General features: G+C 45.1%; 1 protein-coding gene across 1 annotated transcript; it reads left to right on the forward strand.

The window, feature by feature from the left end:
* Nucleotides 1-521: 521 nt before the first annotated feature.
* On the forward strand, nucleotides 522-18,064 carry LOC135821674 (uncharacterized). Its single transcript, XM_065334676.1, has 7 exons — nucleotides 522-797; nucleotides 3,906-4,118; nucleotides 4,890-5,034; nucleotides 6,123-6,394; nucleotides 6,765-6,826; nucleotides 14,802-14,887; nucleotides 17,260-18,064. Exons 1-7 carry the CDS (start codon nucleotides 648-650, stop codon nucleotides 17,337-17,339), a joined length of 1,008 nt encoding a protein of 335 aa, XP_065190748.1. The 5' UTR covers nucleotides 522-647; the 3' UTR covers nucleotides 17,340-18,064.
* Nucleotides 18,065-18,185: the final 121 nt, after the last annotated feature.

Consider the following 18,185-nt stretch of genomic DNA (forward strand, 5'->3'; position numbering starts at 1 on the left):
AGTAGGAAGGGAGCGTCTCAGCTTCCTCGGACCAAGACCATTCGACTCAGCACCCCGAAGACTACAACTGGTGAAAATTTGATTTTAGGGTATACTTCCCCTTTAAGTTGTATATATAGCTCTCGTGTCCCTTTTTTTGTTTTGTTTTTTTTCTTCGCAAGCATGCAATGATTCGTCTCGAGCTAGCTATGCCAACGGATATGTATGTATTACTGCACAAGGACCAGTGCAATACCGGCGCGGCCGATATCTGCACGAAGAATCAATAACACACAAGCCAGAGAGCTACAAAAAACTCAGCCTACATTGTAGTACTAGTACATGACTGTACTGTAGTAGTAGTAGTAGTAGAGGGCAAGCATGTTCTCAACCTTGACAGTCGACTGGCACTAACGTCGTAACGATTCACTACTGACTACTGTCTCGTGCATTATTGCACCAACGTCGAATCATAGCCATACCGCACTTGTGCAGTCACCTTTGACGGCTTTGTGCGGGAGTCCGGTTCAGTAGATCATACCGACATACGAGTCGTAGATCTACTGCAGAGTGCAGACCCGGCGGGAGCGTCTATGCGTATTTGGGCTGTAGCTTCGTACCAAAAATAGACTGAAGACTGAAGTAATTTAGTTACAAATCTCGCTCGTATGGTTTCCAACTTCAGTGAGGAAGATCGCGATGGTGGCGAGATACCTAGACGGCGGAGGATGATGTACTTACTCCGCGTCGTGGTTTTGGGCCTCGCGTGGTTCATTTTCTCAGCTCTGTCTTCTATTTACATCAAGCGAACGATAAATGTAAGAAATTTTGATTTCATAATTATTTTGTTTTGTTTGGACGCTCTTGAGTCTTGTACTTACTCAGGTAGATCTATAATGTACTGGGAAGTTCTGTAGTGTTGTACCACTGTGACTACTTGTATAGAGATAGTACAGTCAATAGGAAATTTGGATAGCTCAAGTTAGTTTTCATCATACCTCCAGAGTTTTGTCATGGTGCTAGCGTAACGCTCGGGAGGGCAATGAATCAGGTTTGAAATAATAAAAGATGCCACGGTCATTACCCGCTGCACGTGATCAGGTTAAGTGTACAGTACGAAGATTTAAGTACATGGCTTTAGTATGACTGTGCGTACACCATGGTACACATCCCCGTTCCCATCCCAACCAGGCAGTATCCCCCATTGTGCAACGCCACCTACTTCACACATCAACGGTACGCACCGGGGCCGGCAGTGCCTCTTCCAACCTCTCTCGGCAGACTGTAATTGTGTGAACCGTTGCAATCCGTACCAAAATCATATGGTAAATCATTGGCAACGAGGGCTCCCAACGCTTTCAGCCTGTCCCGGCAACGATCCCGTATAATTTAGAGCAAAAGTGGTATATGGGCCGTGCACGCCGGTGATTGCCTGTGCCAGGACCCAAACTTTTGCCAAAATTTTGACCGAAGACTCATCCTAAAATTTCCTAAATTGAGGCTGAAGATCAGATTCCTTTGCCATTCTTGTTGTCGCTTCAAGATGGCAAATAAGGTCAGCATACCAACCCATCCTTCTGCCGCTCTACGTGACAGTTCTGCAACTCCCGACACAAATACGATTGAAAGAAATGCAATGGATGAAGTATATGATTTTATACATTGGCTAGTACTAGTAGGGCGCAAGTTCTTGTGACTTCATCAAAGTTTAAGTTACATGCATAATTTGTAGGGCCGAAACGATTGCCCATTTTCCCTTAACGATTAACCAATAACACTAACGATCGATTTATTGGTTTTACCGATTTTCCGAACAAGTTTTATACGTGTCATGTTGGACATCAGTATGCAGCAAAAACAATTAAATTTGTTCAACTATATACAGGTACGTATGGGTGAAAGATCCACACAGGCCCCAAAAAGACCAAAATGAAATTTGCAACGTGATATGAGCAGTGTTCCTCTGCCATTAAACATCAACGATCAGTCGTCTGTCTTCTACAATGGAGAAGGGTCAACTGGAATCGACAATCCAGTCGATGATCGACTCCGTCAACATGCCTGAGCGCCTGCTGCTGAGTGTCGCACGTTCGCAAGTTATCTGTGCCGAAGAACGACGTGATGGGCTTCATTCCAGCACTGTTCGTCGCATTGTCACTGCGCTCAACATTGCTGGTAGTCGCCGTTGCTGTCGACTGGGTTGCTGATCCTTTCCCTACCGCAGCGGCGTACTGGTCTTTATGAACAGAAATCAGGTGCTGGAACAAGTTGGTTGTGCCGCTTTGACGGACGAACTCGCGGCTGCACGAATTGCATCTCGCTACGCTATCAGCTTCCTCGAAATATGCCCACGCTGGCGATCTCTTGGTCAGACTAACTTTCGCTTTTCCAGGCGGCAGCATTGTCACTGCTCTCCTCGCCAAAAAATCAAAACTAACTAAGTTTTTGACAAGAACTGAACAAATTAGAAAGGGGAGGGGGAGAAGGACGGCAGCCACACTCACAGTTTCGCTACAACCTAACAGTAATGAAGCTTTCCGGTTGTTACATTTTCCGGCTACGCTGACTAGTGCAGTGAATCTAGTGACTATGTACATGATGTACGACTACCCAAAAAGGATCAAGCGCGCAATGATTGTACGGACCTACGGCTTCATGCACGTCTACTTCGACGTTCATGTACTTGTGCGCATGACGCGTGTGCATGATGCCATGCATGGTTTGCATGCACTGACGTCATGACCGCTCTCGCACTGTACAGTCATAATCGTTATCGATCATAACGATTATCGATTTCATCCATAACGAGTGATATACGAGTAATCGGTATAATCGTTTCGGCCCTAATAATTTGAATGTATAAATTTCGACACCGTCGCTTACTAGACAGCAACAAAAGTGGTAGAAGTAGTTTCATAAACCAACCCTAAAACGTTCACCTTAGTATTTTAAAGCCGAATCTAGTTTCGATTTCCCAAGATGCAATGTCATGTAATCTTCTCCTTGCAAAATCACTTGCTCTGGTTGAAAATTAATTGTCACTCTACACCTTTTGAGGAGTTTCGTTTTTTGAAGAGGCGCTGGCCGAGGATTATACCACTACTTGTACATTGCATGGGTATTGCAATCCTAATAGCTAGCTGACATCTTGGGTGGCCAGTGCTTCACTCAGATGTGACAATCTGGATTTCACTGCCAAGTATTATGATGTATTGGCAAGTGTGTGACGTGGTAACTGAGTATGGTTCTGTGTGCGTGGGTTGGTTGGTTGGTTGGTATACATTACTTGCAAGTATGTTATTTGAAACGACTACTGTAAGAGTTGAATCTCTAACGGGGCACAAAGTGTAGCGTTTTAACCGAGAAAGAATCCATCATTAACTCAGGAAATGTTGCATGTATGCTATTCCTCCTCTTCTGTACTAGAGAAACAGAAGACAGGTGTGTGATGGCGGGGTTCTTAAACTAGAGAAACAGAAGACAGGTGTGTGATGGCAAGGTTCTTAAACTAGAGAAACAGAAGACAGGTGTGTGATGGCAGGGTTGTTAAACTCTGCACCTGCCAAGTGGGACATTTTGCAAATCGTCTCACTTTCAACTCTTACAGTATGTTGCTGTGTGTGTTGGAATGACAGCACAGCTAATTATTTTCATAGCTTTACTTTATTTGACTGTGCTAAAATGGACAGGCAGTGCTGCCTTCTTGCATGGGCAAGTGAATTTTCCTAGCTCTCACAGAACGACGCAGAAAGGAAAGACAAATTATATGAGCTTGTGAGCAAAAGAGATACTGTAGATACAGAGAGAGGAAGAGAGAGAGAGAGAGAGAGAGAGAGAGAGAGAGAGAGAGAGAGAGAGAGAGAGAGAGATGGGCCGGAATTTTTGATTGCATGTGTGTGTATGTGTGTGTGTGTGTGTCACCACAGATCTTGCCCGCAGTGGCAAAGCTGACCTTGCTGGAGTTTGCCGTCGGGGCGGTGATGACATGGCTGTATCTGGTGTTGTTAAGACGGGAGATACGTGTCACTCCGACTATTATCAAATCGTTTGTGCCGGTCAGTATTGCCTACGCACTGGGTCATATTCTTACCAACTATAGTTTTGGTGCAACGTCCCTAGCCTTCGCGCACACTGTCAAGGTGAGATTTACAGATGTTTTGGTTGTAAAATTATGGTGCAATAATGGATGTGTGATTCTGTTTGGAATGGTTGGCATTCAACTGCATGCAAACGAACTGAAAGAAATTTTTTATGACGGTGTGACCCAACATGCGTCCTCGTCTAATAGTTGGCATGTCTGCAATTTCCTACATTGTGACAACACATACATTTCATCAAGTTGCTTGGGATTGTGTAGAACACGGGTCGGAGATGCATTCTGGATCTACTATTTTCTCCAGTTTCCGTTCGTTCTATGTGGGGAGGGGGGGGGGGGGGGGGTGGAACCTTTTCTGTAATAATGTGACAGCAAAACATGTTGACCCAAAGGCCCATTAGCTTGGATCGTTCGCTCGAAGTAGATTTTGTTGAAGGAGGATGACATTTCCAACTTTGTTCTGAGGTCCGAATCGATCAAATTCAGCAATTCTTTTGTTATATTATTACCTTCAAGTTCACTAATTTTGTGTATCGAATTGTGATGTGGAGGTAGCTACAAATCGAATTAGTATGGAATCGACTTGAAGTTTTTCATTTCCCTGGCTGTAAAATCTTTCTCCCTTTCGCTGGGGGAGTCCTGTGAGGCCAGATTCTGGCAGTGAGCAAGTATGTATGTGCATATGTACGTGTGTGTTTGTGCGTGCATGCGTGTGTGTGTGTATGTGTGCGTATATGTGTGTGTGTGTGCGTGTGTGTATGTATGTGTGTCTTTGCTTGTGATGTTTTGACGTAATGTAAACTACTCCTGCTAGGCACTTGAACCATTCGTGGCGGTGATTCTGCAGCGCATTCTCGGAGACTCGGCAGCTCATTCCAAGCTCATGTATCTCTCGTTCATCCCGATATCAGCTGGCATAGGACTTGCATCAACTGGCAGCATGAAATTCACGTGGCGTGGTGAGTAGGCTTCAACTCCAGTGATGCACAGCTCTGCATATGTGTCCGCCGTCTAATTTGTTTAGGCCCCATCAGTCTCGCAATAATGCCTGCACACATGCAGTACGCACACTCTTCTCCTGCATCCCACCCTTGTACCGTGTGCATGACATACATTGTATGTTGGATAGGGTATTCTGAATTCTATCAGGAGCCAATTGTGGAGGTTAAAAGTAACATTTATCTACTCTATTCATAGGTTGAGGGACCTGTAGAACTTTACTTGAGAAACTAATATAATTTATTCTAGAAGATGACGCAGACAAAAGACAGTGTGCCTTCAATGAAAGAAACCAAGGATAGCATGGAGGCGAACAAACAATAAAGTATGCGCAGAAGACGCGCCCAATGTCCGGTATCTGGTAGATAGTGGAGATTGTTCATCATGAACTCATGCAGTTCACGACACTTCCCACCCAAAGAAAGGACAAGCGAATGCAACATTCACAAATGTACTTCAAAAAGTGAGACATGGCATCAGACACTGTCGAGCATGATTCACAAAAAAACGTGCACATACACACGATTAAAGTGAAGAAAGAAGGACCAAAGGTTTACAAGTTATCCGTTGTTTGTGTCCAAACACTAACAAATATAAGCAAGATACCGGTGAGTCAGCACGTGCAACAATTAGCACAACACTGACTGATGTGATACTGACATTCAACGACCTGATGCTTAGCACACAACAACGGATAACTTGTAAACCGTTGGTCCTTCTTTTTCCGTTTTAATCCTTGGCTCTCAATCCGAGTCTTATACACACGATTCACAGTCTTTTTAGTTTCTGTGCATAATACATGAACGTGCACTGCACTTGCAGCCAACATAGAAAACTGCATTCCTTTGATATGATTGTGTTTCATACCACAAATGTTGAGCTTTTAGTCAGCTTCTCAGACAGTGGCATCGTACCTTTTTAATTAGCCATTACAGTCCAAAAAAAATGTGTGCCCATATGCGTATCATGACCTTGACATGCGTATGAGTCATAAGCTCTTTGTTATACTGCTGTGGCCTGGGGTCTGCTTCTCTTTGTTGTTTTACAGGATTCTTTCTGGCCATGGCGTCAAACCTTTGCTTTGGCACGCGCAATGTACTGTCGAAGAAGACCAGCACCAGTTCAGGCGTGGACGTTATCGACTGCTTTCTGATTCTGAGTATCTTGGGCACTGTGTACACCATCCCCCTGTGGCTACTGTGCGAATACTTGTACGGAGACTGGATGAACACTCAGATCCAGGACATGTCGCCAGAGTCCGCTGTAGACTTTCTGCTCAGCGCCGGTATTGGTGTAGTAGCTCACTGGATATATAACCAAGTAAGCCAGCGTATAGCGAACCGCATGGGCTCGTGTGCTGCGCGTGTGTGTGCGCTACGTGTGTGTGTTGGGAGGGGCGGGGGTATTGTGTTTTTTTATGGAAGATTTAGCAGCTTTTAGAACAAGAACAAAACAAGTCGCTGACGAGTTTATCCCAAGTCAAACTGTTTGCGCACTAGCTGTACGACTTGATAAACTTCTCTAACGCGAAAATTATTGTTTCAAATTGCTTGTATTAAAGTCTTTTCCGCGGGAAAGGATTTCTTTGCAAATGAGTTTTGATGAACTTGATGTGCATGTGCCTGACCTCATGTGCCTGACCTCATGTTGTATGTTCATGTTGATGTATGGTTGTAATGTATCCTTTCAGGCCTCGTTCAACTTTCTTTTCTTAACCAGCCCTATTACTCACTCCGTGGCCAATGCTGCAAGGTATGTAGGCAATACTGGGAGAGTGTCGTTTTTTGGGCTTTTAACTTAACATGCTGATAAGTTGGAAGTCACGGTGACAGAGTTTGCCCCTGATTCTAAGGCTTCGTTGCAGTATTGTAATATGCATTCCTATGGTGTTAGGCAATTGGGGGAATTCCATTTTAAGTAGCAGGAAGGAATAGTGCTGAAAACTTCCTGACGCTTCAGTGGAAACTACTCTGGATATAACATATAATTCACTTGTAGGATATTGACCAAGACGAGATGTACAGCGCTGCTCAATGAAATCCAGTCGCGTCACTCATGTACGCGCTGGGCGTTGCGCAGCCCTAGACCTGCGAACAATGGATTTCAAAATGGTGCAAGGCGCAAACTTGAGTGCCGCGACTGGACTTCATTGAGCAGGACTGTATGTGTGAAGTGGAGGCCCAGCAAAAGACAGAGGTCCACCAAGGCCTTTTATCCGCAGAACGGCACATGTTATCATGAAGAGAAAATCCGTTCCAAGACGCTACATTGTCAGAATGGCATAAACAGGGTCTACCGCGCTTGCGAGAACCCTCCATCAAGCAAAAAAAAAAAAAAAAAAAAAACCGGACTCCCAAGTGAATCAGTCCACGGCATTTTTAAAAGCAATCTGTGATATCCACATCTCGGGTTACTGGATACGTTGGACCTTCATTAGCCGCAACTTCAACTTGTGTGAAACGTTGCTATCTTTCCACAAAGGTGTTATGTCTAGCATCTTTCTCTTAGTGATAGCAATGTGTACAAGATCAACAACCTCTACAACCTCGTGAGAATAAAAGATTTTTTCAACAACCTCACAATTTGCTAGACATCATTTTGCCAAGAAATTGTGTGATAAAAAGGGCCTTTTGTGAACCAATCGCTATTGCCTTAGGGCGCTGGGTTGATGGAATTGGACAATAAATCTCCCGATAGCTGAATAACCTCACCATCCACAACAGCCTTGAACTGGAGATCCCTTTGTTCAGCCGTGAGACGCCACCCCGCAAACAGAAATGCAGGATGAGAATCAGCCAAACATATTATTATTATTATTATTATTATTATTTGAAAGTAGGACGGAGGCAGAAAATATTACAAAAAATGTATTATCTACGCATGCATCTACGCAAGAGTCACCACCAGCCAATTAGGACATGTGTCACAGTATTGAACGTTTTCGTTCCCTTCTTGTCAAAATACTACAGGGAATGATGGAAATAAGCCAAAAGACTACAACTATAAGGAAAAGAAGTTCAGAAATATATCACTCCAATTATGTGTAGAAGTGACACGAAAAAAAAATATAATGAATCAAGAAAACAGCATGCAAATCCAGTAAGTGACAAAAACGTAGTGACAAGAAAAAGAGAGAAATATCAAGAGATCTATTTCGCACCTTCACGACGAACAGTGCCAAACAACTGCAAAGACAACACATTCTCCTTCTGAACACAAAGCTCAGGGTCTAACTTACGTATGTACAAAGCTTCCAACACGGCAAGATGTAACAAAGACCTACCACGCGACAGAACAGAGAATACATCATCGGAATACCACTCACGACAACTAGCACTGCCCGACAGGTGACACTTGATTGCCGAGGTACCGTTTCCCTGACCCGACGACTTGGCCGTTGTCACCTCCGATATTGCCGCTTGCGAATCTCTCCCATTACGCCCTGCGTCCCTGCAATTCCGATTGCCTCGGTCGAGATCAGTGTGCTGCCCCACGTCCAGTCTGTCCTGCTTCCGTGGTCTACCTCGTTTCTTCACATTAACCGTTGTTGTCACTTCCAGTATTGGTTCTTTTGATTCGTCATCAATTCGTCTCCTCAATTGATTTCTGGTGACTCGTCCGGGGCTCGATTGTCCAGATGTCAGTTTCGGTGGTTTCCGTATAGGTCTCTTCTTCTTGTTGACTGTTGTTTGGGCTGGCTCCAGCCCTCCGCCCGACGAAAAGGAGGAGGCGTCGGCAAGCGTATCCACAGCGGACTTGGACAAGTCCACGTCAGACATGGACTGCACTGGACACTTCGGTGGACAAACACGCCGAGGTCGAGAACCACGTGCAGCTACAGAGACAAGATTCAACGGTACATGTTGACGAATCCGTGCGCCCAGGTGCTGAAAGGTTCTACCTACGTACCGATTTTCACAATTTCGGCACTGAAAGAAATAGATTAAATTACTTTTGCTTAGGGTAGGTAGAACGTCCTTCTTCACGCTGAACGCACGGGTCGTCCCAAAGATGACATACAATTTGACACACGGATAAGAGGAACAAACAATATTCCGCACCTCCTTCTCGACGCGCGAAGAACCGGCACCAACCCATGGCAACCGTAGTACCACAGGGCATCTCTCTGGTCCAAAAGTAATCGTCTTTTCCAAGGTCGGTTTCTGGTTGATGAGTTTCATTAAAAGTGTCTTTGGATAGCCATTCTTTGTCATTATGGTTAAGATTCGTTCTAGTTCCTCGTCCAGCAGATGAGGGGAACATATCCTATGTGCACGGTAGACAAGGGCCTTGACGAGGTGTGTTTTGGACTTAGTTGGAGTAAAACTTGACCATGGGATATACAAGCCTGTGAAAGTGGGCTTTCTATAAATTGTCGTGTCCATGTTGTGCGTATCCATGTTACGAGAAATACTAACATCCAGGAAAGAAAGTGTACCATTGTTTTCACCATCTGACGTGAATTTTAATGCTGGATGTAAGGAGTTGAGAGTTTCCATAAACCTATCACAGGTTTCCTTGTCGTCGTCGTGACAATACACATCATCAACAAAACGACAGTACATTGATGGCCAAAGTGAAGGGTCAATAGACGACTCGCAGAAGCCAACAAATATGTTCGCCAAGACTGGTCCCAAAGGCGATCCCATGGCGACTCCATCATTCTGTTTGTACATTATATTGTCGAATGAAAACTCCACACCAGACGTGACCATGAACATAAGTTTCACGAACTCTGTTTCATTCAAATCTGGGGGAGTGATAGATCTGTTATGGTATAACGCCATGGCGCAAATGTCTATTGTTTCTCGCTTGTTTACTTGTTTACCAACGTTCCTTTACGAGAAACAATAGACATTTGCGCCATGGCGTTATACCATAACAGATCTATCACTCCCCCAGATTTGAATGAAACAGAGTTCGTGAAACTTAGGGCCGGGTTCCACTGCGGCTCCGCGGCACTTGGCTGCATGCAGCGGAGCAGCGCGGTTCCACTGACACTCGCCATTGGCGGTACCGCGGTCGTGGTCCACACTTTTTGATGACGTTTCACCTGCCTGCGCGCCCGAAATCAAAAAAATCCTCGTGTTCTGGCCTGCGCAACGAAATAAATTTTGAATTTTAAAATTCTGGCGTCCGAAACAATGCAAAGTACGGGAAACAGGTCGAGCCGCGACCGCGGCTCGCAGTTTTTGGTCAAGAATCGTAGCAAAAGCTCGCGGTGAGCCGCGGCCTCGCTGCTCCAGCTCCAGCCGCGGTCACTATGGTAATGATGACGTTTCAAGCCGCGAAAGACGAGCAGCGGAGCAGCGGAGCCGCAGTGGAACCCGGCCCTTATGTTCATGGTCACGTCTGGTGTGGAGTTTTCATTCGACAATATAATGTACAAACAGAATGATGGAGTCGCCATGGGATCGCCTTTGGGACCAGTCTTGGCGAACATATTTGTTGGCTTCTGCGAGTCGTCTATTGACCCTTCACTTTGGCCATCAATGTACTGTCGTTTTGTTGATGATGTGTATTGTCACGACGACGACAAGGAAACCTGTGATAGGTTTATGGAAACTCTCAACTCCTTACATCCAGCATTAAAATTCACATCAGATGGTTAAAACAATGGTACACTTTCTTTCCTGGATGTTAGTATTTCTCGTAACATGGATACGCACAACATGGACACGACAATTTATAGAAAGCCCACTTTCACAGGCTTGTATATCCCATGGTCAAGTTTTACTCCAACTAAGTCCAAAACACACCTCGTCAAGGCCCTTGTCTACCGTGCACATAGGATATGTTCCCCTCATCTGCTGGACGAGGAACTAGAACGAATCTTAACCATAATGACAAAGAATGGCTATCCAAAGACACTTTTAATGAAACTCATCAACCAGAAACCGACCTTGGAAAAGACGATTACTTTTGGACCAGAGAGATGCCCTGTGGTACTACGTTTGCCATGGGTTGGTGCCGGTTCTTCGCGCGTCGAGAAGGAGGTGCGGAATATTGTTTGTTCCTCTTATCCGTGTGTCAAATTGTATGTCATCTTTGGGACGACCCGTGCGTTCAGCGTGAAGAAGGACGTTCTACCTACCCTAAGCAAAAGTAATTTAATCTATTTCTTTCAGTGCCGAAATTGTGAAAATCGGTACGTAGGTAGAACCTTTCAGCACCTGGGCGCACGGATTCGTCAACATGTACCGTTGAATCTTGTCCCTGTAGCTGCACGTGGTTCTCGACCTCGGCGTGGTCGTCCACCGAAGTGTCCAGTGCAGTCCATGTCTGACGTGGACTTGTCCAAGTCCGCTGTGGATACGCTTGCCGACGCCTCCTCCTTTTCGTCGGGCGGAGGGCTGGAGCCAGCCCAAACAACAGTCAACAAGAAGAAGAGACCTATACGGAAACCACCGAAACTGACATCTGGACAATCGAGCCCCGGACGAGTCACCAGAAGTCAATTGAGGAGACGAATTGATGACGAATCAAAAGAACCAATACTGGAAGTGACAACAACGGTTAATGTGAAGAAACGAGGTAGACCACGGAAGCAGGACAGACTGGACGTGGGGCAGCACACTGATCTCGACCGAGGCAATCGGAATTGCAGGGACGCAGGGCGTAATGGGAGAGATTCGCAAGCGGCAATATCGGAGGTGACAACGGCCAAGTCGTCGGGTCAGGGAAACGGTACCTCGGCAATCAAGTGTCACCTGTCGGGCAGTGCTAGTTGTCGTGAGTGGTATTCCGATGATGTATTCTCTGTTTTGTCGCGTGGTAGGTCTTTGTTACATCTTGCCGTGTTGGAAGCTTTGTACATACGTAAGTTAGACCCTGAGCTTTGTGTTCAGAAGGAGAATGTGTTGTCTTTGCAGTTGTTTGGCACTGTTCGTCGTGAAGGTGCGAAATAGATCTCTTGATATTTCTCTCTTTTTCTTGTCACTACGTTTTTGTCACTTACTGGATTTGCATGCTGTTTTCTTGATTCATTATATTTTTTTTTCGTGTCACTTCTACACATAATTGGAGTGATATATTTCTGAACTTCTTTTCCTTATAGTTGTAGTCTTTTGGCTTATTTCCATCATTCCCTGTAGTATTTTGACAAGAAGGGAACGAAAACGTTCAATACTGTGACACATGTCCTAATTGGCTGGTGGTGACTCTTGCGTAGATGCATGCGTAGATAATACATTTTTTGTATTATTATTATTATTATTACAAAAAATGTATTATCTACGCATGCATCTACGCAAGAGTCACCACCAGCCAATTAGGACATGTGTCACAGTATTGAACGTTTTCGTTCCCTTCTTGTCAAAATACTACAGGGAATGATGGAAATAAGCTAAAAGACTACAACTATAAGGAAAAGAAGTTCAGAAATATATCACTCCAATTATGTGTAGAAGTGACACGAAAAAAAAATATAATGAATCAAGAAAACAGCATGCAAATCCAGTAAGTGACAAAAACGTAGTGACAAGAAAAAGAGAGAAATATCAAGAGATCTATTTCGCACCTTCACGACGAACAGTGCCAAACAACTGCAAAGACAACACATTCTCCTTCTGAACACAAAGCTCAGGGTCTAACTTACGTATGTACAAAGCTTCCAACACGGCAAGATGTAACAAAGACCTACCACGCGACAAAACAGAGAATACATCATCGGAATACCACTCACGACAACTAGCACTGCCCGACAGGTGACACTTGATTGCCGAGGTACCGTTTCCCTGACCCGACGACTTGGCCGTTGTCACCTCCGATATTGCCGCTTGCTAATCTCTCCCATTACGCCCTGCGTCCCTGCAATTCCGATTGCCTCGGTCGAGATCAGTGTGCTGCCCCACGTCCAGTCTGTCCTGCTTCCGTGGTCTACCTCGTTTCTTCACATTAACCGTTGTTGTCACTTCCAGTATTGGTTCTTTTGATTCGTCAACAATTCGTCTCCTCAATTGACTTCTGGTGACTCGTCCGGGGCTCGATTGTCCAGATGTCAGTTTCGGTGGTTTCCGTATAGGTCTCTTCTTCTTGTTGACTGTTGTTTGGGCTGGCTCCAGCCCTCCGCCCGACGAAAAGGAGGAGGCGTCGGCAAGCGTATCCACAGCGGACTTGGACAAGTCCACCTCAGACATGGACTGCACTGGACACTTCGGTGGACGACCACGCCGAGGTCGAGAACCACGTGCAGCTACAGGGACAAGATTCAACGGTACATGTTGACGGTACATGTCTGGACAATCGAGCCCCGGACGAGTCACCAGAAGTCAATTGAGGAGACGAATTGTTGACGAATCAAAAGAACCAATACTGGAAGTGACAACAACGGTTAATGTGAAGAAACGAGGTAGACCACGGAAGCAGGACAGACTGGACGTGGGGCAGCACACTGATCTCGACCGAGGCAATCGGAATTGCAGGGACGCAGGGCGTAATGGGAGAGATTCGCAAGCGGCAATATCGGAGGTGACAACGGCCAAGTCGTCGGGTCAGGGAAACGGTACCTCGGCAATCAAGTGTCACCTGTCGGGCAGTGCTAGTTGTCGTGAGTGGTATTCCGATGATGTATTCTCTGTTTTGTCGCGTGGTAGGTCTTTGTTACATCTTGCCGTGTTGGAAGCTTTGTACATACGTAAGTTAGACCCTGAGCTTTGTGTTCAGAAGGAGAATGTGTTGTCTTTGCAGTTGTTTGGCACTGTTCGTCGTGAAGGTGCGAAATAGATCTCTTGATATTTCTCTCTTTTTCTTGTCACTACGTTTTTGTCACTTACTGGATTTGCATGCTGTTTTCTTGATTCATTATTTTTTTTTTCGTGTCACTTCTACACATAATTGGAGTGATATATTTCTGAACTTCTTTTCCTTATAGTTGTAGTCTTTTAGCTTATTTCCATCATTCCCTGTAGTATTTTGACAAGAAGGGAACGAAAACGTTCAATACTGTGACACATGTCCTAATTGGCTGGTGGTGACTCTTGCGTAGATGCATGCGTAGATAATACATTTTTTGTAATATTTTCTGCCTCCGTCCTACTTTCAAATTATTATTATTATTATTATTATTATTATTATTATTATTATTATACGCATTCCCGCGTTGAAGTGTAGCAGCAGTATGCTGCGTCCACAGCTTCGCTTATGCAGAATGGCTTGGGTGAGAGGAGAGGGGAGAGAAAGCAACAAGGCAACCAACATCTATGAAATTGGTCACAATAACATGAAGAGAACCAACCTACATATGTATCACAGTAGTATTACTAGTAAAGCATGCACTCCTCCAAGTTTGAAAAGCGAAGTTTTGGAAGGCTGGTTTCGCTCTTTTAGAATGCACAGTGGCCTATAGTAAGGGGTGCGGAATGATGACGACCAATAAGATGTTGACCGAGACTTGGTCTATATTGGCAATAGAGTATGTATCGGCTGAGTAAAAGACCGAGCCATCAATGGGCTATACTTGTAAAGCACCATTTTTCAAGGACGACCCTGAATTAGACTATACATGTACCAGTCATTTCCGCACTGATATAGAGTACCTGGGTTATGAAGGACAGGCCCGTTAACACTGTGCTGAAAATCGGAACCTACCGGAAAAGAAAGTGCGATATGTGATGGCAGTATGAGTTGGCCATGAGCGGCAGTGCTATTATACATCTTGTTCTGCGTGTGGATTTTCTTACGATGCAAGTCTGCACTCTGTCTACCCTTTCTCTATGTGCCTGTGCAGGCGCTTGTTCTTGATTGTGGCAGCACTGCTGTATTTCTCTCACTCTGTCAGTGGTCGAGCAGGCATGGGCGTGTCCTTGACTCTATGTAAGTGTATCTGGATATACTGCCCTGAGTTCATGTGTGTAAATGATCGGTGACAATGTGCTGGCAGTTGTTTTAGCACGGCACAGCATGGCTGTAAATGTGCAGTGGATTGAGTGGATTGAGTGGATCACATACCTGCCACCCATACCGATTTGACCGGGACCGTCCCGATATCCAGGGTGGTAATAGGACATATGCACCCAAAAGTGCATTTGTCGCTTGCCTCACAGCTACATTTGTATACATTTTCAATTTTTCATACCTAGGTACTGTATGTCATTATCCTGATCTCAGGTTTGCAACGGTTGGCGGGTATGGGAAAATCATCATTGCACTGGGCGTTATTTCTTGTTACTTCTCAACTTGGACAGTACTGATAGTGCCACCTTTTTTCATCCCCAGCGTTGCCGTGTGCACGCAGCCTTAGGGGCCGTTTACGTGAGAAAAACAAGCCCGGGCTTGTTCAACCCTAGGATTACGATAAGCCCGCCTTCATATGTCACCCAGTCATTTTAGAGCGCGCGCTTACATGGTATGGCGGGCTTATTCTAGCCCTGCCCTTGACCCCCGAGCTTATCGAACCCCACGGCTTATTCTCTCTTGTAAACGGTCAAGAAAACAAGCCCTGGGCTTATAGGCGAGTTTTTCCGTATTTTCAATGTTTGCCTCGTGAACCCGAGAGGATTTCGTCGTGGACATTGCGTCTCTTTTGCTTCTCTTCGCAATTTTTCTGCTGATTATTCGTTCAGTGAAAGCGTCGCCTTTTCGAAAATAAGGGACAATCGGAAAGGCAGTAGAAGCGTGAGCAGGCACTTCTTGATCCAAATTTCATCGTTCACGAACATTTACCACTGTGCTTATGTGTGATTTGAAAAATAAAGTGCGCGCAAAACTCGCAGTCACCCACCTGAACTCTGCCCCAAACAACAGTCATGTAAACAGTTGAAATAAGCCCAAGGCGAATAAGCCCGAACTTTTTTTCTTATACGCGGCCCCTTAGTTAGATGTGTAACTCCTTTCACTGGGATGAATTGTGAAAGTCACCGTGCATGGTGTCAACTGTTTATTCTCTTGTAAACGGTCAAGAAAACAAGCCCTGGGCTTATAGGCGAGTTTTTCCGTATTTTTCAATGTTTGCCTCGTGAACCCGAGAGGATTTCGTCGTGGACATTGCGTCTCTTTTGCTTCTCTTCGCAATTTTTCTTCTGATTATTCGTTCAGTGAAAGCGTCGTCTTTTCGAAAATAAGGGACAATCGGAAAGGCAGTAGAAGCGTGAGCAGGCACTTCTTGATCCAAATTTCATCGTTCACGAACATTTACCACTGTGCTTATGTGTGATTTGAAAAATAAAGTGCGCGCAAAACTCGCAGTCACCCACCTGAACTCAGCCCCAAACAACAGTCATGTAAACGGTTGAAATAAGCCCAAGGCGAATAAGCCCGAACTTTTTTTCTTATACGCAGCCCCTTAGTTAGATGTGTAACTCCTTTCACTGGGATGAATTGTGAAAGTCACCATGCATGGTGTCAACTGTTCGCCTGGTGGTTGTGGGTTGTTCATTCCTCACGGCTTGTATTAGTGTACAAGTACATCCCGTCATGCACTTTGCACACAATGTTGGCACTCGCAGGTGGCATGTCGCGGTTAGAGCTATCACAGATTCCCATTGTATCATACATTCTTGTGGCATCCTCTAAACTACGTCTGTTGCCCGTACCGTGAAGTGTCACGAGAGCGCCCCACCATCGTCACCCACCTGTGGCCGTGTTTTGAACGTGGGGTCCTGTCTGTAGGTCATGCGAGGCGTACCTTGTACATACATGCATTGCACTTTCTGCCGTGACTGGCTGATTTTGACAGTATGGGGCTCATTGAAAAGCTCTCGGAAAGAGGATTACAATGAACTCCAACACACAAAGAGCGTGTTTAGTTTGAGGTACATATTATTCGAGAGATAGAGATAGATAGGTAGAGAGAGAGAGAGAGGGGGGGGGGGGGACATTGTCCATAGTAGGAAATTACCCAAACTCGAAACCCGAAGAAAACTTCAGCTGACACAGCCCTACTTGGTGATGCTGTTTTTCCAATGCCCAAAATAGTACACACCTGTTTATTAATATCGGTGTACTGCAAGTGTGCGAGTGTTTTTGGTTGAGCTTTACAATGACACACTAAACTAACCTGAAGTGAAACAGAATCAGGTCTTTCTCTTGCTCAAAGCGGATTCATGCAAGAGCAGTCACCTTCCTGACGTCTCCTGCCGGTTGGGCCAACTGGCTGCCAGCTGTGCTTATTCTCACGCTTCAAGTAGCTGAGTGAGTTGTGTTGTGTTGCGGTTACTGCTGCTGCTGCTGCTGCTGCTGCTGCTCAGGTGGTATCATGGTGTACAGTTATGCTGTAGCACGGCAGAGGGAACGCGTCACATTGCCTCACACTGTGCAGAGAACATAGCATAACCATTGCCTGTCTCACTTTGCTGCCATGCTCATATAGTGCATGGTGGGATGACGGGCGCTATCTTAACCCCTCAGATTCTATCATCATTGTACTATCCATCGTGTTTATACAACGGTTTACAATCTCCGGCTGTCTTTAAGTTTCATTGGCCGTCTTTAAGTTTCATTGACAAGACCTAATTGTTGTATTTATGGCCTTGAGTGCTATACAGACTTCACAATAGAAGTAGGTGACTTGCTCCTACAGTTTCCAGACTTCTCGCGGAGTACGTCTCTAACTCGCTACTCGCTGACTGTGGCTATATGCTTCAGTTTTTCCCGCTGTGCGCTTTTTGTTTTTTGCTTATATTGCTTTCCCGTTTGTGTTTTGTGTGTGTCAAAATGTGCATATGCACAGTAATTGGTTGGGATTATCGCAGACTGCTGGCCAGCTGTATGAGGACGGTACATTGCACTGGCTATCCTGAATTTTTATCATATTTCGCTTATTCTCTGTTGAACTGCTGTCTACTTCTGTGCTGGTCATACCTGCGTGATTGCGTGATGCTTTATCTGTACGTATAATACAGAAGGATGCATTCATGCAGTCACAATGTGCTGGCTAGCCTTGTCCCACTGCTGTGCTGTTTAGGTGTATACAATGTCATGTAAATAGTATAGGTCTCCATTGAGTGTTTGCATTGCCACATGCACTTGTGTAATAAACCAGGACCAAGCCTATATTCATGCTACCATGTTCCAAGTCAACTCGAAATGTACAAATTTCGAAATTCGATCGGGAGCCTAAGAAAAGCTGAGCATTACAGCCTAGCTCTTCGCAGCAGACCATCACTCCCTAGCT

This window comes from Sycon ciliatum, chromosome 1 (assembly GCF_964019385.1).
Source record: "Sycon ciliatum chromosome 1, ocSycCili1.1, whole genome shotgun sequence".
Classification (NCBI taxonomy): Eukaryota; Metazoa; Porifera; class Calcarea; order Leucosolenida; family Sycettidae; genus Sycon; species Sycon ciliatum.